The sequence below is a fragment of the Sylvia atricapilla genome, chromosome 27 (assembly GCF_009819655.1).
Source record: "Sylvia atricapilla isolate bSylAtr1 chromosome 27, bSylAtr1.pri, whole genome shotgun sequence".
In the NCBI taxonomy this organism is placed as follows: Eukaryota; Metazoa; Chordata; class Aves; order Passeriformes; family Sylviidae; genus Sylvia; species Sylvia atricapilla.
The window spans coordinates 4233218-4250305 of record NC_089166.1 but is presented as its reverse complement, the minus strand read 5'-3'; the positions used below and the strand labels follow the sequence as shown (position 1 = coordinate 4250305).

Genomic DNA, 17088 nt, shown 5'->3' with positions numbered 1-17088 from the left:
TCTGAAGGAATAAAGAATCTGCTCTGGAAGGACAAATAACCAGCTCTGGAATATGAAACAATCTGCTCTGAGGGAACCACTGAGCTGCTCCCAAGGGATCTGGCTGGGCTCCCCTGGAGCAGGCAGAGTTGGGAAGGAGTCAATTGGCTTAGAGGGGATGGAGGGGAGGAAATGAATCCGAGGGTGTGGAGGGACCCAGCTGGGGACAAAGAGGGACAGTCCAAGAGAGGCAGGGAGAGGAAGATGGATCTGGGGGTGGGAAAGGCACCCAAATCCACGGATTCAGCCTTTCTCCTCCTATTGTCCCGTCAGGGAAGCTCATCCTCCCTGTGCTTTAGGGACAGTTGGGGACAGTCACTCAGAGAGGCTGTGGTGGGTGGCCTTGGTGGACTCCCCAGGGCTGTGGGCACAGCTGCCCTGGCACCCTGGGGTCAGTGACAGGAGCCGCAGGTGACCTGTGCTGCACCTGGGCCCCTTCCCTGTGCCCTCCAGGCCACGTTACCAATCCTTCTGTTCTGCCCCAGGATGTGCCACGTCCTGGCTGGGACAGGCTGGGGACAGTCCTGAGATGGGACAAGGCTGGGGACAGTCCTGAGATGGGACAAGGCTGGAGACAGTCCTGAGATGGGGCTGGGGACAGTCCTGAGCTGAGACAGGCTGCGGACAGTCCTGAGCTCAGGCTGGGGACAATCTTGAGCTGGGAAAGGGCTGGGGACAGTCCTGAGCTGAGACAGGCTGGGAACAGTCCTGAGCTCAGGCTGGGGACAATCCTGAGCTCAGGCTGGGGACAATCCTGAGCTGGGACAGGCTGGGGACAGTCCTGAGCTGGGACAGGCTGGGGACAGTCCTGAGCCAGGGCAGCCGTGTGGCAGCAGCCCCTGAGCTGGGGTGGAGCAGTGTCACCAAGTCCTGGGCACAGATGGGGTTGGCTGGGCTGGGTTTGAAGTTCTGCCACCTCCAGGGAAACCCTTGGGGAAGGGCTGTGCCTGTGTGGAGCCGTTGGAATATTTGTGTTGTGGTTTTGCTTTTCCACGGCTGCTATTCCTGGAGAAGAGCCGTCTGCAGGGTTTGGCCGAGTGACAGGGGATCCCACACGAGGAGCTGCTTGGATATTTTGGAGTGGGAGCAGTGGGAATGGAAGGGGTTTGTGGATGGAAAAGTCTCTTTTCTGTCCGTAGAAGCTCAGGGTAAGGGAAGAAGAATGGAGATGTCTGGAGGGGGGATGGGAGAGAGGAATTTGATGTCAACCATCCCAAAATGTGCCAGGCAGCGGAGGCAGAGTTCCTGGTCTTCGTGAGGAAAGATGGCTTGGAATCCAGGGTTATGGAATTGTTCAGGTGGGAAAAGCCCTCTGCTATGAGTCCACCATCCCGCAGTACTGCCAAGGCCACCACTGGCTCCTGTCCACAAGTGCCACATCCACATGGATTTAAATCCCTGCAGGAACAGGGACTCCACCACTCCACCACTGGACAGGCCTTTCCATGAAGGAATTTTCCCAATATGCAGCCTGAGGCTCCCCTGGCACAGCCAGTGGCTGTTTCCTCTTGCATGGAATTCGTGCCTGGAGAAAAAGGACTCTGAGCCAGCTCTGCTCCTCTTTGGGATCTGCTCACCTTGGATCCGCCCAGGGGACCTTCAGCTCTCTTGGAATTGTCACTTCGAGGGAAGGATCCCACTTCCCCCCATTCTGCCCACATCCAACATTTCCCCAAACCCAAAGTCTTGATCCAGTCCCAGTCTGGTCCCAGTGGGGAGCAGACGATCCCCCAGTTTGCTCGTTCAGCCCCCAGAGTGTTCCCCTGAGGGCTTCTCTCCATCATTTTTCCAACCTTTTCCTCCAAGTCCTGCAGGTCATGGAGACTCTCTGTAATTCCAGGCTGGAGCAGCTCACAACGTACATCCCAAGGATCAGAGCTGATTCTGAGAGGAAAATGTCAAAGCCCCTCTATCTGCACGCTGTCCCCTCAGCTGGGGCTGGCACCTGGCTGGAGTGTCCCCAGATGAAGGAGTTGGGGTCAGTATCCCAGGATAACCTGTTCTAGTCTGGATCCTTTGTTTTCCCCACTGTTTTTCCTGCTGATGGAAATGTTCTGCTCCCGTCTGGTGTTTGCCTGGGAATATTTATAGAGAGGATCTGGAGCTTTCCCCTTGCCAGACACAACCCAAGCTGTGCTGGACTCCTCTCAAGTCCCGCCTTTCCCGCTCCTCTTCCCATCCCAGCCACTCCTGGGATGCTCCTTTCCCTGTCCCCATCCACCCTGTGACCAGAGCTGGGGGTGGCATCTCCACTGCCAGGGCTCCTGGTGTCCCATCCCATGGGATGTTGGCACCTGGGAAAGTGGATTTGGGTGAGGAGTGGGATGAAATCCAGACTGGAGCCAGCCCACCCTCCATAACTCCTTAGAAAGGGATTTTCCATCTAAGAAAGTCAAGGGCTGGGGTGGATGGATCATCACCATGGTGACCGTTGTGATTGATGGTCAGCTCTGAGGTGGCCAGAAGATGAGGAATTCCCTTGTTTGTCTCTCCTGGAAAATCCATCCGGATTCAGCTCTGCCTCATTCTTATCCCATTACTGGATTTCACCTCCTGCTGTTTTGTCCCCATTCCTTGAAAACCCTCCAGTGCCAGCCCCACCATCCCCTTCCCAAATTCCCATCAGGCTGGCACTGATGGATATTTTGGTCTATTTTCCCTCTCCCCAGCCCAGTTCCAGCAGACTGAGCTGCCTGGAGTTCTCCCAGGTTGGTTAGGAAATCCTGCCCCTCCTTCTGCCTCCCAGAGCTGGGAAGGCTCTGCAGGTGGCACCGAAACTCACTGCAAATGTTTTTATATTTCTGTTTATTTATACATAAAATCCTCCACTGGGGGGGGGGGGGTGATAGGAGGTGACAAGGCTGGGGGGGACACCTGGGGACACTGGGGGACAAAGGGAGGGAGGTGCTGCAATGCTTTGGGACACAGAGAGGGGAAATCCTTTCCTGGAGAGGAGAAGCTCCAGGGAGAGCTCAGAGCCCTTCCAGGGCCCAAAGGGGCTCCAGGAGAGCTGGAGAGGGACTGGGGACAAGGGATGGAGGGACAGGACACAGGGAATGGCTTCCCAGTGCCAGAGGGCAGGGCTGGATGGGATATTGGGCAGGAATTGTTCCCTGGCAGGGTGGGCAGGGCTGGCACAGGGTGCCCAGAGCAGCTGTGGCTGCCCCTGGATCCCTGGCAGTGTCCAAGGCCAGGTTGGATGAGGCTTGGAGCAGCCTGGGACAGTGGGAGGTGTCCCTGCCCATGGCAGGGGTGGGAACAGATGGGTTTAAGGTCCCTTCCCACCCAAACCATTCCATGATTCTGTGATGTCCCTTGAATCTGTACCAAAAAGTGGCTGGACCCTTGGACAACCCAGGCCCATCCCTCCCTCCCTCCATCCATCCCTCTCTCCATCCATCCATCCATCCATATATCCATCCATCCATCCATCCATCCATCCATCCATCCATCCATCCATCCCTCCATCCATCCCAAAGGGGCAGCAGCACTGCCAGGACCTCTCCTCATCCTTGGGCATTCTGCTTCTCTCTGGCTCCTCCATCAGCCAGAATCAGCAGCAGCTTTTCCCTGTTTAATTTTTCAGGATGTTCCAGGGGAAGCAGCGAAGCTCCTGGAGGGGGAGGGATGAGCAGGGTCTGGTTCTGTGCCTTTCAGAGCTGTTTTCCCTTATTTTGATTTATTTGGGATCATCCCAGTCCCTGGGGGCAGCAGATGAACAAGGCTGGCAGATGGGTGACACATCCGTCCCTTCCCTCCCTCTCTCCAGGGAATCTCTGCTCCTTCCCCACTCTCTGTTCCTGCCAGCAGCTCCCAGGGATGCCAGAGGAACTGGGATGTCTACAGAGATTTGGGCTCTGCTCCCTCCTGCCCCTTCACTGCCACCCCTCATTCCCAAGGGATGCTGAGATGGAAAGGGCATTTTTATTCCTTCCCCTGCACGGAGAAATTGTGGAAGCAGCATCTCAGGATCATTTCTGCCTGTCCTGGGATGGTCCCACCAGTAGAGAAGGATATGGGACACTTGTTCCCTCATTTTAATGATTAAAAATTTTGGTTAACAGGGAGGAGCAGGGAGCTGGAATATTGAACTCCTGCTCATCCAACAAAACCTTTCCCAGCCCTGGGCTGGAATCCTCTTGCTTTCTCCTGCTCCTGGATTATGTAAGGAACTTTTTAATAATATCCATGGAGCTCTGGATCTTCTGGCTCTTGTCCCTCCCGTGGTCACCTTCAATGCCACACGTGATTCCTAAGGGATGCTGAGGTGGGAAGAGGATTTTTATTCCTTCCCCAGCAAGGAGAAAATGTGGAAGCGGCATCCCAGGAGCATCCCTGCCTGCCCTGGGATGACCCTCAGGAGAGCAGCTTCCCAGACATTTGTTCCCTCTCTTTAATGATTAAAATTTAAGCTTAATAGGACATGAGCAAGGAGCTGGAATATTGAATTCCTGGATCCTGCTCATCCAGCAAAACATTTCCCAGCCCTGGGCTGGAATCCTGGTGCTTTCTCCTGCTCCTGGATTATGTAAGGAGCTTTTTAATAATATCCATGGAGCCATCTGGCCCCAGATTTGGGATGCAAATGCAATATGTTCCCTAAAAATAGCACAGCGGCTCCATGGGGTTGTACAACACCTCCTGCTCCTCAGGAAGGGAGGGAGCTGGGAAAGGAGGGAGCAGGGAAAAACCTCCTCTCCAGGCTGGGGAGGAGCTCTGGAGTCCCAGCTCCTGCCCCTTCCCTCTCTGTGACCCAGGGATGGGGTGGAAGGTACCCAAATAAATGAAAGTGTGAGATAAACCAGGAATTTCTGTAGGGAGGCTTTGGGTCCCAGCCCAGGGTGTAAGCTGGTGTTTGTCCTGGATATTTATCCCAGTTGGTGCTATAGGAATTCCAGAACCATGAAATGCTTTGGGTTGGGAGGGACTTTAAAGTCCATCCATTGGGCAGGGACACCTCCCCCTATCCCAGGTTCTCCAAGCCCCATCCAGCCTGGCCTGGGACACTTCCAGGCTGGAATTCCAGAGGTGCTAGAGGGAAGCATTGGCTCCATGTCCTCATCCCTTGGGATCAGACTGCAGAGACCCCTTTGCTTCTTTCCCAGCCTTTGCTCCATCCCAAATTCCCTCTGAGACTCCCTCTTTAGCTGGTGAAGCTGTTTTCTCTCTCCCATTCCTGCCATCCCCTTCTCCCTGAAGCAAATGGAAATGGCATTTTTCATTTGCAGAGGTGTCATTCTTTGGCGACAACTGGGCTGACTCCAAAGCTCCCTGGGCAGCCCATTCCAGGGCCTGACCACCCTTTCCATGAGAGAAATTTCCCTAAATCCAACCTGAGCCTTCTCTGATACAGCCTGAGGCCATTTCCTCTCATCCTTTCCCTTTTTCCTAGAAGAAATCCCCAACCCGCCCCCGCTGCCTCATCCTGTCAGGGAGTTTGGAGTCAGAAGGTCCTCCCTGAGCCTCCTTTTCTCCAGGATACATTTATTCCCTTGAATACAGCCGGGCTGAGCTCACCCAGACCCTGCACAGCCCCCAGGACATCATTCCTGCTGCATCCCAGTGGGAACTGCCCCTTTTCCCAGGTGGATGTGGCAGACATCTCCCTTTTATCCAGGAGGAAATTCCTTGTCCCTGATTGCTCCTGGAGCTCAGCCCAGAGCACAAACACCCCCAGGACAAATCTGGAGCAAGTGGTTTTCCCTGGAAAAGCTTTGTGGGCTCATCTGGGATCAACCCTCTGATTCCAGCTTCCCCTCCCCATTCCCAGGCAGCTTCCAGGGAACTCAAACCCCAATTCCATGGAAATCAGAGCACGCTTGGGGCAGCCAAACTGGTGAAACTGGTGCCTTCACATCTCCACGTTTTCCCAGGGTGGGATTGCAGCTCCTCTCCCTTGGAGCCACGTTTCCATGGCAATTGTGTTTTTTGTTTTAATTTATAATTCTTTGTCTGGGAAAAATGTGAGTGTTGGGAGTTTGGTCAAAATTCCTGCCTGGAAATGAAGGGGTTGGAGGGACAGGAGACTCCGTGGGAGCACAGGGAACATCCAGGGATCCCCTGCTCAGCAGGGACTGGGGGTGACCTGAGGACACAAATCCAAGTCCCATGTGCTTCCTGGAATAATGAGGGATGTGGGAGGATCTCGGGGATCTCAGAGTTGGTGGGAACTGGGAGCACACGCAGAGCAGCTCAGGCTGCTGGGAATTCCTGTCCTTCCCAGGGGTCCCACAGGAGGTGGGGCAGTTCCTGGGAAGTAGGAGATCCCTGGAAGGTTAGGAATCTCTGGGAAGGTTGGGGATCCCTGGGGAGGTGGGGGAGCCCTGGCTCATCATTTCCATGGTGATACCAAGCAAAGAATGCTGGAAAACCTCGGGATGAACTCAGCATCCCAGAGCATTCCCAGGGCACATCTGGCCCCTGCTCCAGGTCTTTCCTTCCTGAGGAATACTGGGAATCCTGGTCCCAAAGTGCCCTCCAGGGGTGCACATCTGGGCTTCCTGCCAGATGTGGCTCCTGGGGCTGCCCCGGGGCCGTGTTGCCCCCTGGGCCCCCTGGGGGTGGGAAAAGCCCTTGGAGACACTTCCAGCTCAAGGAATTCCTTGGGATGTTGTTCCCATTTTACAGAAGGGAGACTGAGGCCAAGGACAGTGAAAATCCAGGAGAATCCAAACCTTTCCCAGCTCTGTTCTCTCTGCCCAGAGCAAGAGAAGATTTACAGGAATTAACTGATGAGTTCCCAGATGGAGCCATGTGGGAGCTGCTTTGGCTTTCTCCAAGCAGGAATATCCTCACTGGAGCTGGCTGGGGATAACAGTTCCAGAGCTCAGGATAAAAATTCCAGAGCTGGGGAGAACAGTTCCAGAGAATAACAACTCCAGAGCTGCAGGATAACAATTCTAGGACTCAGGATAAAAATTCCAGAGCTGGGGATAACAATTCCAGGAGATAACAATTCCAGAGGATAACAGTTCCAGGACTGGTGATAACAATTCCAGAGGAAAGTAATTGCAGAGCTGTGGGATAACAGTTCCAGAAGTGAGGAGTAACTGTTTCAGAACTGGAGATAACAATTCCTCCAGGAACACCTCCCAGCTCTGGCTGTATCCTCATTTCCCAATAAATCAGTGCCAGGATCAGCTCCAGCTGTTCATCCCTGGGGCAATTGGATGTGTTTGGACAGGAGCAGGAGGGGCGAGAGGGAAGCTCCTGGCTTTTGGCAGCTCTTGGGATTTTAATTCCTGAATTTTCAGGGATGAGCTTGGTCCCAGGTGAGCTTTGCTGGAGCTCCCTGCAGAGTTTTCCAGGGATGCTTTTCCCAGAAAAGTCATGGAAAGGCAACAGCAGGAGGAAGCTGAGCTTCCCTCTGCAGCCAGCTGGGAGCAGGTGCTGAATTAATCCTGGATTTAATTCAAGCTCCTTTAATCCTGCAGGGAAAAGAGCAGCTCGGGATTTGTTGGGAGACACTGCCCTGGGTGCAGGAATGGGTTTAATGTGTGGGAAAATGCAGTTCTCAAGGAATTTTGAATTATTCCCAACCTGGTATGTGTTAAAACCTGAATTTCCAGGCTCTGAGAGTGGGGCTGGAGATGAAGGAAGTGGTTGGGCTTCCCCACATGCCAAAATGAGGTTTAAAACTGGGACGTGCCAAATGTCAAGGAATTGGGATTGATTTTGAATTTATCTGACCCAACCCAAAGATTTCAGGGTTATTTTTCCCCACACTGATGGGTGATTCCGAAAAATGGGCTCAGGATTCATTGGGAGATTCTGCTGGGTGCAGGAATAGATTTACTGTATGAAAAAATGCAGTTTCCAAGGATTTTTTTTTTATTATTCCCAACCTGGAATGGGCTATAAACTGAATTTTCAAGCCCTGGGAGTGGGGCTGGGACACAGGAAGTATTTCCAACATCCCAAATAAGCTTAAAAACTGGGAGGTGCAACCCAAATCCCAAAGGATTGGGATTGATTTTAGTTTCTCTGAGCAAATCCAAGGATTCCAGGATTATTTTTCCCATGGTGATGGGTGTTTATAAAAAATGGGAAGGGAAGAGCAGTGGCTCAGCCCCAGAGCTCCAGGAGAAACTCCCAGAAAAAGCCATTCCAAATTACGCTAGAATTGGAAAAAAAAAATGTCAAATTGGGGAAAAAAATGTATAAATGTCAAGAGTTCCTAAAATTGGAAATATGAATAAAATTATGGCTGGGATTTTTCCCTGGGACATTTAGAGCCCTCTCCAGTTCCAGGGGTCGCTGTGGAGCCCTTTGGGAATTGCTGTGTCCAGTGAAAATTCTTTCAGAAATGAAGGATCCAAAGCCCAGATTTTTGGTGCTGCTGGGCCCTCCCTTTTCCCACAATTCCGGGAAATATTTAATCCCCACTAAAGCTCCTGAATCCCAGCATGGGTGAGGAATATCCAGGATGCAGCTAATGAGTTCTGATTCAGGCACTTCCATCCAAGCTGGGCTTTTAACTTCCCTCTCCTAGCAGCAAACAGGAATTTTGGAAGGAATAGGGGGTTTTTTTAGGAGAAGGGGCAATTTTTCCAAGCCAATTCCATGTTTTTGGTTTCATCTTTGTGCAGGAAAAACAAGAAAAGCTGCCTGGGGTTGGCAGCCCCTCTAAAAACATCCTTCCTTTTGTTTTCCTGGTTATCATCACTGGTGGAATTCCACAGTTGTGGGGTTTAATCCCAAGGTCTTTTCCATGGTGTGGCCTTTCCCTCCCTTTCCATGGGCACCACTGCCATCATTCGAGGATTTCCCATTTAAAATTCCAAATCCTGCTGGTTTTAAGATTCATCTGGATACCTGCAGGCTGGACCTTGGTATGGATGGACAGGGATTTACCCATGGATAGACCTGGGCATGGGAAATCCATAGAATTAGAGCTGGGGCAGATGCAGAAATGGGCAGAGGAGTTTTGGATGGAAAATATTTCTGGAAAATTCCTGTTGCCCAACAAATTAAACTAAATAGGATTTTTTTCATCTGAGGTGTCAGGGAGTTACTGAGGGAAGCAGATGGAATCTCCTCCAGAGTGCTGGAAGGGGATCAACACCCAGCAGAGCCGTGGGGGTGGCTGGGATTGGCAGGAGCAGGAATAACAGGATGGGGATTGCTGCTGGAGGGGTTGGGGGAGTTTGGGAAGGGTTTGAGCCTGGCCTGGTCTGGGATTTGGGCAGCTGGGGCAGATCCTGGGATGCTGTGATGCTGTGGAGATGGGATGGGATTGGGATGTTCTCCATCACCAAAGGCATTTAGGAAAAGCTGGCAGGAGTTTGTTCCCAAAATCTGTGGGAATGTGTGGCTTGGGGCTGGGGTTTTGCCAGGACTCTGGCCTGGGGTCTCCAGAATTCCAGACTCCTGGATTATCTCTTGGCTATGGCTTTGCTGAGCTGAGAGGTGACACTTTGGAGGGGCTGGAAGGGAGGGGATCTGAGCACTGGGATGCTCCCATTTATCCTGGCAAATCCCAGCCTAAACCCATCCCCACCTGGGGGATCTCACTTTGTTTGCCCTGGCAGCTCCTGGGTCAGCAGGGCCTGTTCAGGTGGGATTTTGGGCAGGAATTGTTCCCTGTGAGGGTGGGCAGGCCCTGGTGAGGAGGTTCCCAGAGCAGCTGTGGCTGCTCCTGGATTCCTGGAAGTGTCCAAGGCCAGGTTGGACGCGGCTTGGAGCAGCCTGGGGCAGTGGAAGCTGTCCCTGCCATGGCAGGGGTGGCACGGGAGGCTTTAGGATCCCTCCCCACTCAAACCATTCCATGATTCTGTGATCCTGTGAGGAAAGTCCTCTTGGAAGAAAGCAGAGTTAAATCCTGAATTCCTGAGATCCACAGACCCTCATCCAGTTTCCTCACATTGTCTCTTTGTGCCCTGCCCGTGTCCTCCCAACCCTGTTTGGGAATGGTTGGGATTCCCTGCTCCCGAGACTCTCCCAGAGCTGTTAGAAATTGAAATGCACAATGATTTAGTAGGAAAATCCTACAGAATAGTGGGAAGCTGAGGAGTGATTCATCCTCCAACAGAAACTCCTTGGATGTGGAGGTGGCACTGCTGGCCACCAGCGTAGATCCAGATCCAGGAATATTCCAGGTTTAGGCCAAATTTGGCTTCGTTAACAGCTTCCTCTGTCAATCTTTAGTCCTAGCTGGAATCTGGGGTTTGCTGGGACGTGAGAGCAGCAGGAATCCCCGGGTGTGCGGGGACAGGACCCCACGGGGCTGAGCTGATCTCATCAGTTCTGCTTCCAAAGCCGCTTTGTGACTTTTGTCCACTTGCTTTAGTGGAAAAGAGGGACTGAGCTCAAGTTACTCCACATGGATTTGGGATGTGGAAACCTCCCATCACCCCAAGCTCTGAGGTGTCCAAGCCCAAAAGGCTTTTCCAGGTTGGAGCAGCTGCCAAACCCAAAATTCCTTGAAATTTAGGACATTTTTTATGTCGTTTCATGACCAGCATTCCTAAGTGGCCTTGGGCTGTATCAAGGATGAGACAGAAGAGGGGCATCCATGAATCCATGATTCAGCATTGGAGCCCTGCTAGAGAGTGCGAACGGCGTGGGTTGGGGAAGGAGGAATTGGTTTGTTTTAGTGATGTGGGAATATCGCCAAAGTGTCCTGGAACCAAATTCCAGCTGGAAAGGGGAGGTCCCCTCCTGGTTTCTCTTTCTTGAAGGTTCAGAGCAGGCTGGAGCAGCTGTTCCGGGGAGGAGGAGCTGGGATCAGGAGCCAGGGATGCTCCTGGTGCAGATGGCAGGTGATTTGGGATAAGCCTAGAGGAGGTCTGCTCCCAGCAAATCCTGCTGCTGGATTTCCTCCCTCAATCACCAGGGATCCAGTCCTCCAGGTGGGAACATTCCAGCTGCTCTTGAGCTCCTTAACCTCCCCCTTCTCTTCCAGAGGAGACGACGTTCGAGGCCGGAGTCAAAGTGCAGATCCACAGCCAGTCTGAGCCTCCCTTCGTCCAGGAGCTGGGATTTGGGGTGGCCCCTGGATTCCAGACTTTTGTGGCCACCCAGGAGCAAAGGGTAAGTCCCAAATTCCCATTCCACCCCAGGATCCCTCCCGGGCTTTCTGGGAGAAGTTCCTTCTCCGTGATTGATGCCCCTTGAGATGCGGCTTCATCTTTAACAGGATTTTGATGTCTTGCTTCAAATTTCTTGGGATGAGGTCAGCTTTTCCAGATCATGTTCCATGTGTTCCCACAGTCTTGCATTCCCCCAGTTATTTAAAGTCCCACAGTAATTTCATCTCCAGGAGGGATTTCATCCCTGGTGACTTCCCTGCTTTGCTCTTCCATGGTTGGGCTTGAGCCATGGCAGTTCTGAGTGTTGGGTCCTGTCCAGCCCTCTGGGGTTTTCCCAGAGAAAATACACTCCAAGGATATAAAAAGAGGCAGGTGGATGGAGTTTCCTGATGGAGAGCAGTGGGAATCTTTCAGGTGGGAATCTTCCAGGTGCCACCCATATTTGGGATACCTGGGAATCAAATACCATCAATGACACATCCACATGGATGGGTGGATGGAGGGATGGACAGAGAGGGATGGATGGATAGAGGGATGGATGGACAGGGATGGATGGGCAGGGATGGAGGGACAGGGATGGATGGAGGGATGGATGGGCAGGGATGGAGGGACAGGGATGGAGGGACAGGGATAGAGGGATGGATGGACAGGGATGGATGGAGGGATGGATGGGCAGGGATGGAGGGACAGGGATAGATGGACAGGGATGGGAGGGGCTAGAAAGGGCTGGACATCATATGGTGCCTGATGTTAAGATTTTAGGAACAGCTCCTCAAGTCAGACCCACCTGGCAGCTCCAGCAATGATTGAAAAGATTTGTCTTCCTTAAAAATCCCATCCTGGATAAGATTTGGGAGCAGGGCTGGGAGCTGGAGCCTGCAAAGAAGATCTCAAGGACTTCGGGTTAAATTGGTGTAAATTCCAGGGCTTTGCTGCAGCTGCTGGAATCCTTCCCCACCCCATTGCCAGCACTGCCTTTTCCAGTGTTTCCATTGAAAAACGAGAATTCCAACCAGGAGAATATCATCCAGATGAGAGGGAGGGGATAACATCCCTCCCCAAATCCTCCCTTCCCCATGAGAGATGTACAGGGTAGAAGAACAGATATTGGGACTCTCAGCTGCAGGCTGTCCCTTTATCCAGGGGTTTGGCCAGAGTTTTGCTTCTGGGAAAGGGAGAGGCTCATTCCTGGTTTAAAATCATGTGAGGGCTCTAAAGCCTTTCCCCAGGAGAGATGGAAGGATCTCCAGCATTCAGTTCCCACCCCAATCACTCTTCCCAGAAAATAATTTTTAACCTAATTACAGCCATTAATAACTTCCTTTAATTAATTATCCCTGAGGGCCTTCTGGGCTTCCCCGACCTTCCCAATGTGCAGCTTTTATCCCAATCCCTGATTTAGTCTGGGTTTTTCCGACTAAATCTCTCTGCCTGTGCTGCCTTTAATAACCAGAGCCAAAGATGGAACAGCTCCAGGAAAATCCCCCAGGAACTGAGCCCAGGCAGTTATTTGGGTCCTGAACCCAGAGTTTCGCACCCTGGGCCATAAAAGAAATGATCCTGCAGCCAAAAAAACACAGGAATAAAGATAAAATGGAGCTGGTCTCCCATCTCCCAGCTCCAAGCAGCCTCAGGGAGTTAAAAGCTCTTTTTCCAGGGATAAAAAGTCCAGTGGGGGAGATCTGCAATGGTGGGAGCTGTGGATCCTCTGTGGGACAGGATTTGGGGTGTGGGGGGTTTCATTTCTGGCTCTGGAATGGTTCCCTGTGGCCCTGCTCAAATCCCTCCCTTCTTTCCCCATTCCACTCTGGAAATCAGAGCATTCCCTGGGCTTTGCTCCCTGATTTTTCTGCCTTCCTAGGGCTGCAGCTGCTCAGCACCTGTGAGGATTCACATCTTGGGACCGGGGGATAAATCTTTGCTTTCCACCCAGAGCTTCCCAAAATGCCCCTGTTCAGAGCCAACTCTGGCTCCAGGGTTGGGATCTCGTTAAATCTCCCTTCACAACGAGCTTTCAGGCTGGAAAAATGGGAATTAAATCAGCTTTGCTCCTCCTCCTGCAGTGGCTGAGCCCTGTGGTTCCTGCAAGGAGACACCTCTGGGATGCATTTCCCACTTTGGGAGTTAATGCAGGAGCGACCTCGGGAGCATCCTGGGAGGGACCTGGCAGTGTCAGGGTTGGAAATGCTGAGTCAGCAACAAGAACTCCAGAGAAAGCAATTCCAGCTGGAGGTTTCTCCATAAAATGTGGTGGATGGGTTAAAGAGGCCAAGCTGCTTCTGGACATGTGGCTAAGGGAGACATTTCCTGGTCAAAAAAAAGTGGGACTGTTCATCCTGGAGGAGACACCGGGGTGACCAAACTGGGACCTTCCAGGACCTGAAGGGGCTGCAGGAAAAATGAAGAGGGAATATTTCCAAGGGATGGAGGGACAGGACACAGGGAATGGCTGCCCACTGCCAGAGGGCAGGGCTGGATGGGAGATTGGGCAGGAATTGTTCCCTGGCAGGGTGGGCAGGGCTGGCACAGGGTGCCCAGAGCAGCTGTGGCTGCCCCTGGATCCCTGGCAGTGCCCAAGGCCAGGCTGGACACTGGGGCTTGGAGCAGCCTGGGACAGTGGGAGGTGTCCCTGCCCAGGCACTGGGTAGGTTCGAGGTCTTTCCAACCCAAACCATTCCAGGATTCCATGAAATCTCAGACTGGAGCAATCCCTGAAGTTCAGGGGAGCCAGGGCTGAGCTATCTAAGGGAAGCAGGAGCCAGCACACAATGGATGATTGGAATGAAAACAGGAGGGTTGGGATGGAAAATCCTCCCTGGATTCACCCCACACCTCAGTGCAGAGGGAAAGGAGCTGGAGTTGTTCCCATGGATATGGGAGCCTGGAGCTGCTGCCTCAGGCCATTTCCCATGGGATGAACCCCCCCAGTCCCATCCCTGCTGTGGTTCCTGTGCCTCCCACAGGGATGCTCCAGGATCTCCAGGAGCATTTCCATGGCAATTCCTGAGTGGATGAATGAGGTTTGTGTGCTAATGAATGGGAGCTGGGCAGGAGCTGGCACAGGGAAGGATCCATCACCTCCAGAGGGATCACAAGGGAGGCCAGGATCCCCTGGAAGTGGGAATTGCCCTTCAGCTCCCAGCACCCCCAGCTTTTAATGGATCCCCTTCCAATTTCTCTTCTCCTGGCACTTTTGGGTGAGTCTGGTGTTGGAATCTCTCCCTCCAGGCCTTGGGAAGCTGCACTATCCCTGCACTGTCCCTGCAGTATTCCCCTTTTCCCTGACCATGGCACCAAGGCTTGGACAGACACACTAAAATCCAGATTTCTAAGGGCCGATCCCATGGAGAAAGAGAAACTCCTCCTTCCTTCCCCTTTTCCAGGCTGGTTTTTGCAGCATCCCAGCATCACCCAAACCTCTTCCATCAGGAATGGGATCAGACCTCCCAGCAGAGCTGCACAGGACCTTCAGGGAAGATGGAAAGCACCTGGAAAAGGGCAATTCCTGCCAAGGTGGCCTTAAAATTTCCAGAGGCTTCAGTGACGCCTGGGGTTCCGAGCTGGAACGATGTTGTTTGATGGGGCTCTGGAGACTCATTCCCCTCCAAAGGTTTTATGGGATAGAGAGCAGAACTACAGAACTGCAGTTCCAGGGTGGGATTACAGAGGCAGGAAAATGGTATTCAGGGCTGGCAGTGATGTCTTGGAAACCCTGATTCCCAGTCAGGGTGAAAGCACTGGGATTTGGGAATTAGGAGGAATTAAAGAATATGTCCCATGTTTCAGGTGTCGTTTTACAAGGGCTGGAGTGCCAGAACACAGGGAATGTGTGTTCCTTGCCAATATCCCATCCATCCCTGCCCTGTCCCTGTCCCTCCCCCTGCCAGAGGGCAGGGATAGATGGGATATTGGGCAGGAATTGTCCCCTGTGAGGGTGGGCAGGGCTGGCACAGGGTGCCCAGAGCAGCTGTGGCTGCCCCTGGATCCCTGGGAGTGTCCAAGGCCAGGTTGGACAGGGCTTGGAGCAGCCTGGGACAGTGGGAGGTGTCCCTGTGGTTGGAATTGGATGAGCTTTAATGTCCCTCCCAACCCAAACCATTCTGTAATTCATGGATTGACATTTCCTAACCCTGGCTCTGAGCACTTTTCCCACCCATGGTCTGACCCCTCCTGGAAAAAGGTTCACCCCGATACCTTTGTTCACCTTAATCCCACAAACTCTCCCAGTGGATTCCCTGCAATTTATCCTTAAATTTTAAATTAATTCAACAAGGAGATCCCATAAAACCAATCCCACAGAACCTTCATGGCACAGGAGCAGTTGGAAGCAGGAGAGGGAAGAAAACTTTGAATTTGTAGGGCAGGAGAGGGGTTTTGGAAAACAGGGTTGGGAGGGAATTGGGGATGGATGCAAAGGAAAATGGGTTTGGAGGGAAGGGATGGAGACAAGGCAGAGCCTGGAAGAGGCAGGGATGGGGAAGGGAGGTCAAGAAGAGCCATCAGATCCAAGGATGAGGGAATGGTTTGGGTTTCCTGCTCCCCCTGTACCCTGTGGAAAAGAGGATTTTATAAAAAGGTGGGAAAGTGAGGACAGGAAAACTTCAGAGTCTAATTCCCCCCACCCCCTAAACTGGGCACCTCTGGCAGAGTTTGGGAATTGAGTCTAACAAATCCAGCCAGAATTTTCTGGGAGAATGAGTAGGAATGGTCTGGCTCTCTCTGGATGTCCTAGGGAATGAGGAGGAGGAGAGGCAGAGTCTCTTGGAGCAGGGCAGTGAGGAATCCCCATCCCTGAGGGATTTCATCCATGTGGATGTGACATTTGGGGACATGGGACACTGGTGGCCTAGAAGGAACAGCTGGACTCGATCTCAGAGGGCTTTTCCAACCTTTATAATTCCACAATTCCATGTTATTGGGAACTTAAGGCTGATTTTGCACCTGAGCCTCAGGCCCAGCTCATCCATGGGGAGCAGGAGTGGAAGCAAACCTGGATGAGCCCAGAGGGACTGCCCTGGACTTTTTATGGATCTCCAGGAGGTTTCAGTGCTGCTGTTCCTGTTAGATTTTCAAAGAAGGATCCTGGAGCTCCAAAATCCCATTTTTCCCTTGACACTCCATAACACCCCCTAGCTCTGCTCCAGGGGAGCTCCCAAGGGCTGGAAGGGTTAAATTCATCCCTTGAAACCAATTCCTCAGGAAGGGAGCAAATGGAAAGGAACAGCCAGGATGGGAAAGGAGCTGGAGATGCAAACAGACAATTCCAGCACCATTAACTGGGAACAATTCCAGGACCATTAACTGAGAGCTGGAATCAGCCAGCCATGGCTGCTCTGGGTTTTTAGCATTTCACAAGGGCTGGAGCTGCTTGGGATGGAAATTCCATGAAGTTGCTGCTGTTGCAGGTCTCATTAGGATGGGAAGGTCCCAGTCCTGGTTTCATTGGGAACCCAGCCCGGGTGGGGGTGTTCAGGGAGGGGTTGGATCCTTCCTTGGGATCGCTGGAGTTTGGTGGCATCAGGCACATGAGGGGGTCTGGGCAGGAATCGGTGCTGGATCCATCCCAGAGCCAGAGGGAAATGGGGCAAGGTTCTTCCCCCAGAGGGTGCTGGGCACTGCCCAGGCTCCCCAGGGAATGGTCCCAGCCCGAGGCTGCCAGAGCTGCAGGAGGGTTTGGACAGGGATGCCCAGGGTGGGGCTGTTGGGGGTCTGTGCAGGGCCAGGGGCTGGATTCAGTCCTTGTGGGATCCCTCCCAGCTCAGGATATTCCAGGATTTTATGAAACTGCCCTGACTTCTCGTGGGATCATCTCCACCACATTTCCCTGTTTGAGAAAATGAAACAGGCAGGAAAACCAGAGATAGCACTTCCAATTAATTGAAGGAGTGACCTCTGTGGCTGCAGGCAGATGCTGGCAGCTCCCGGGAGGCTCCATGCCAGGAGCAGTGTGGAAAGGCAGGAATGTGGCCAGGGAAAGGCTGTGGCAGGAGCTGATCCTCCCCTGCCCCTTGGATCTCTT

The 17088-nt window shown here is 52.7% G+C and overlaps 1 protein-coding gene across 1 annotated transcript in view; it reads left to right on the top strand.

Annotated features, from left to right (window-relative positions):
- Positions 1-17088, top strand: part of LOC136372347 (acid-sensing ion channel 2-like) — a 67534-nt gene that overhangs the window by 38861 nt on the left and 11585 nt on the right. The window contains exon 3 of the mRNA XM_066336946.1: positions 10943-11070. Within this exon, the coding sequence (XP_066193043.1) occupies positions 10943-11070 (128 nt within the window). The remainder of the gene's footprint in view (positions 1-10942; positions 11071-17088) is intronic.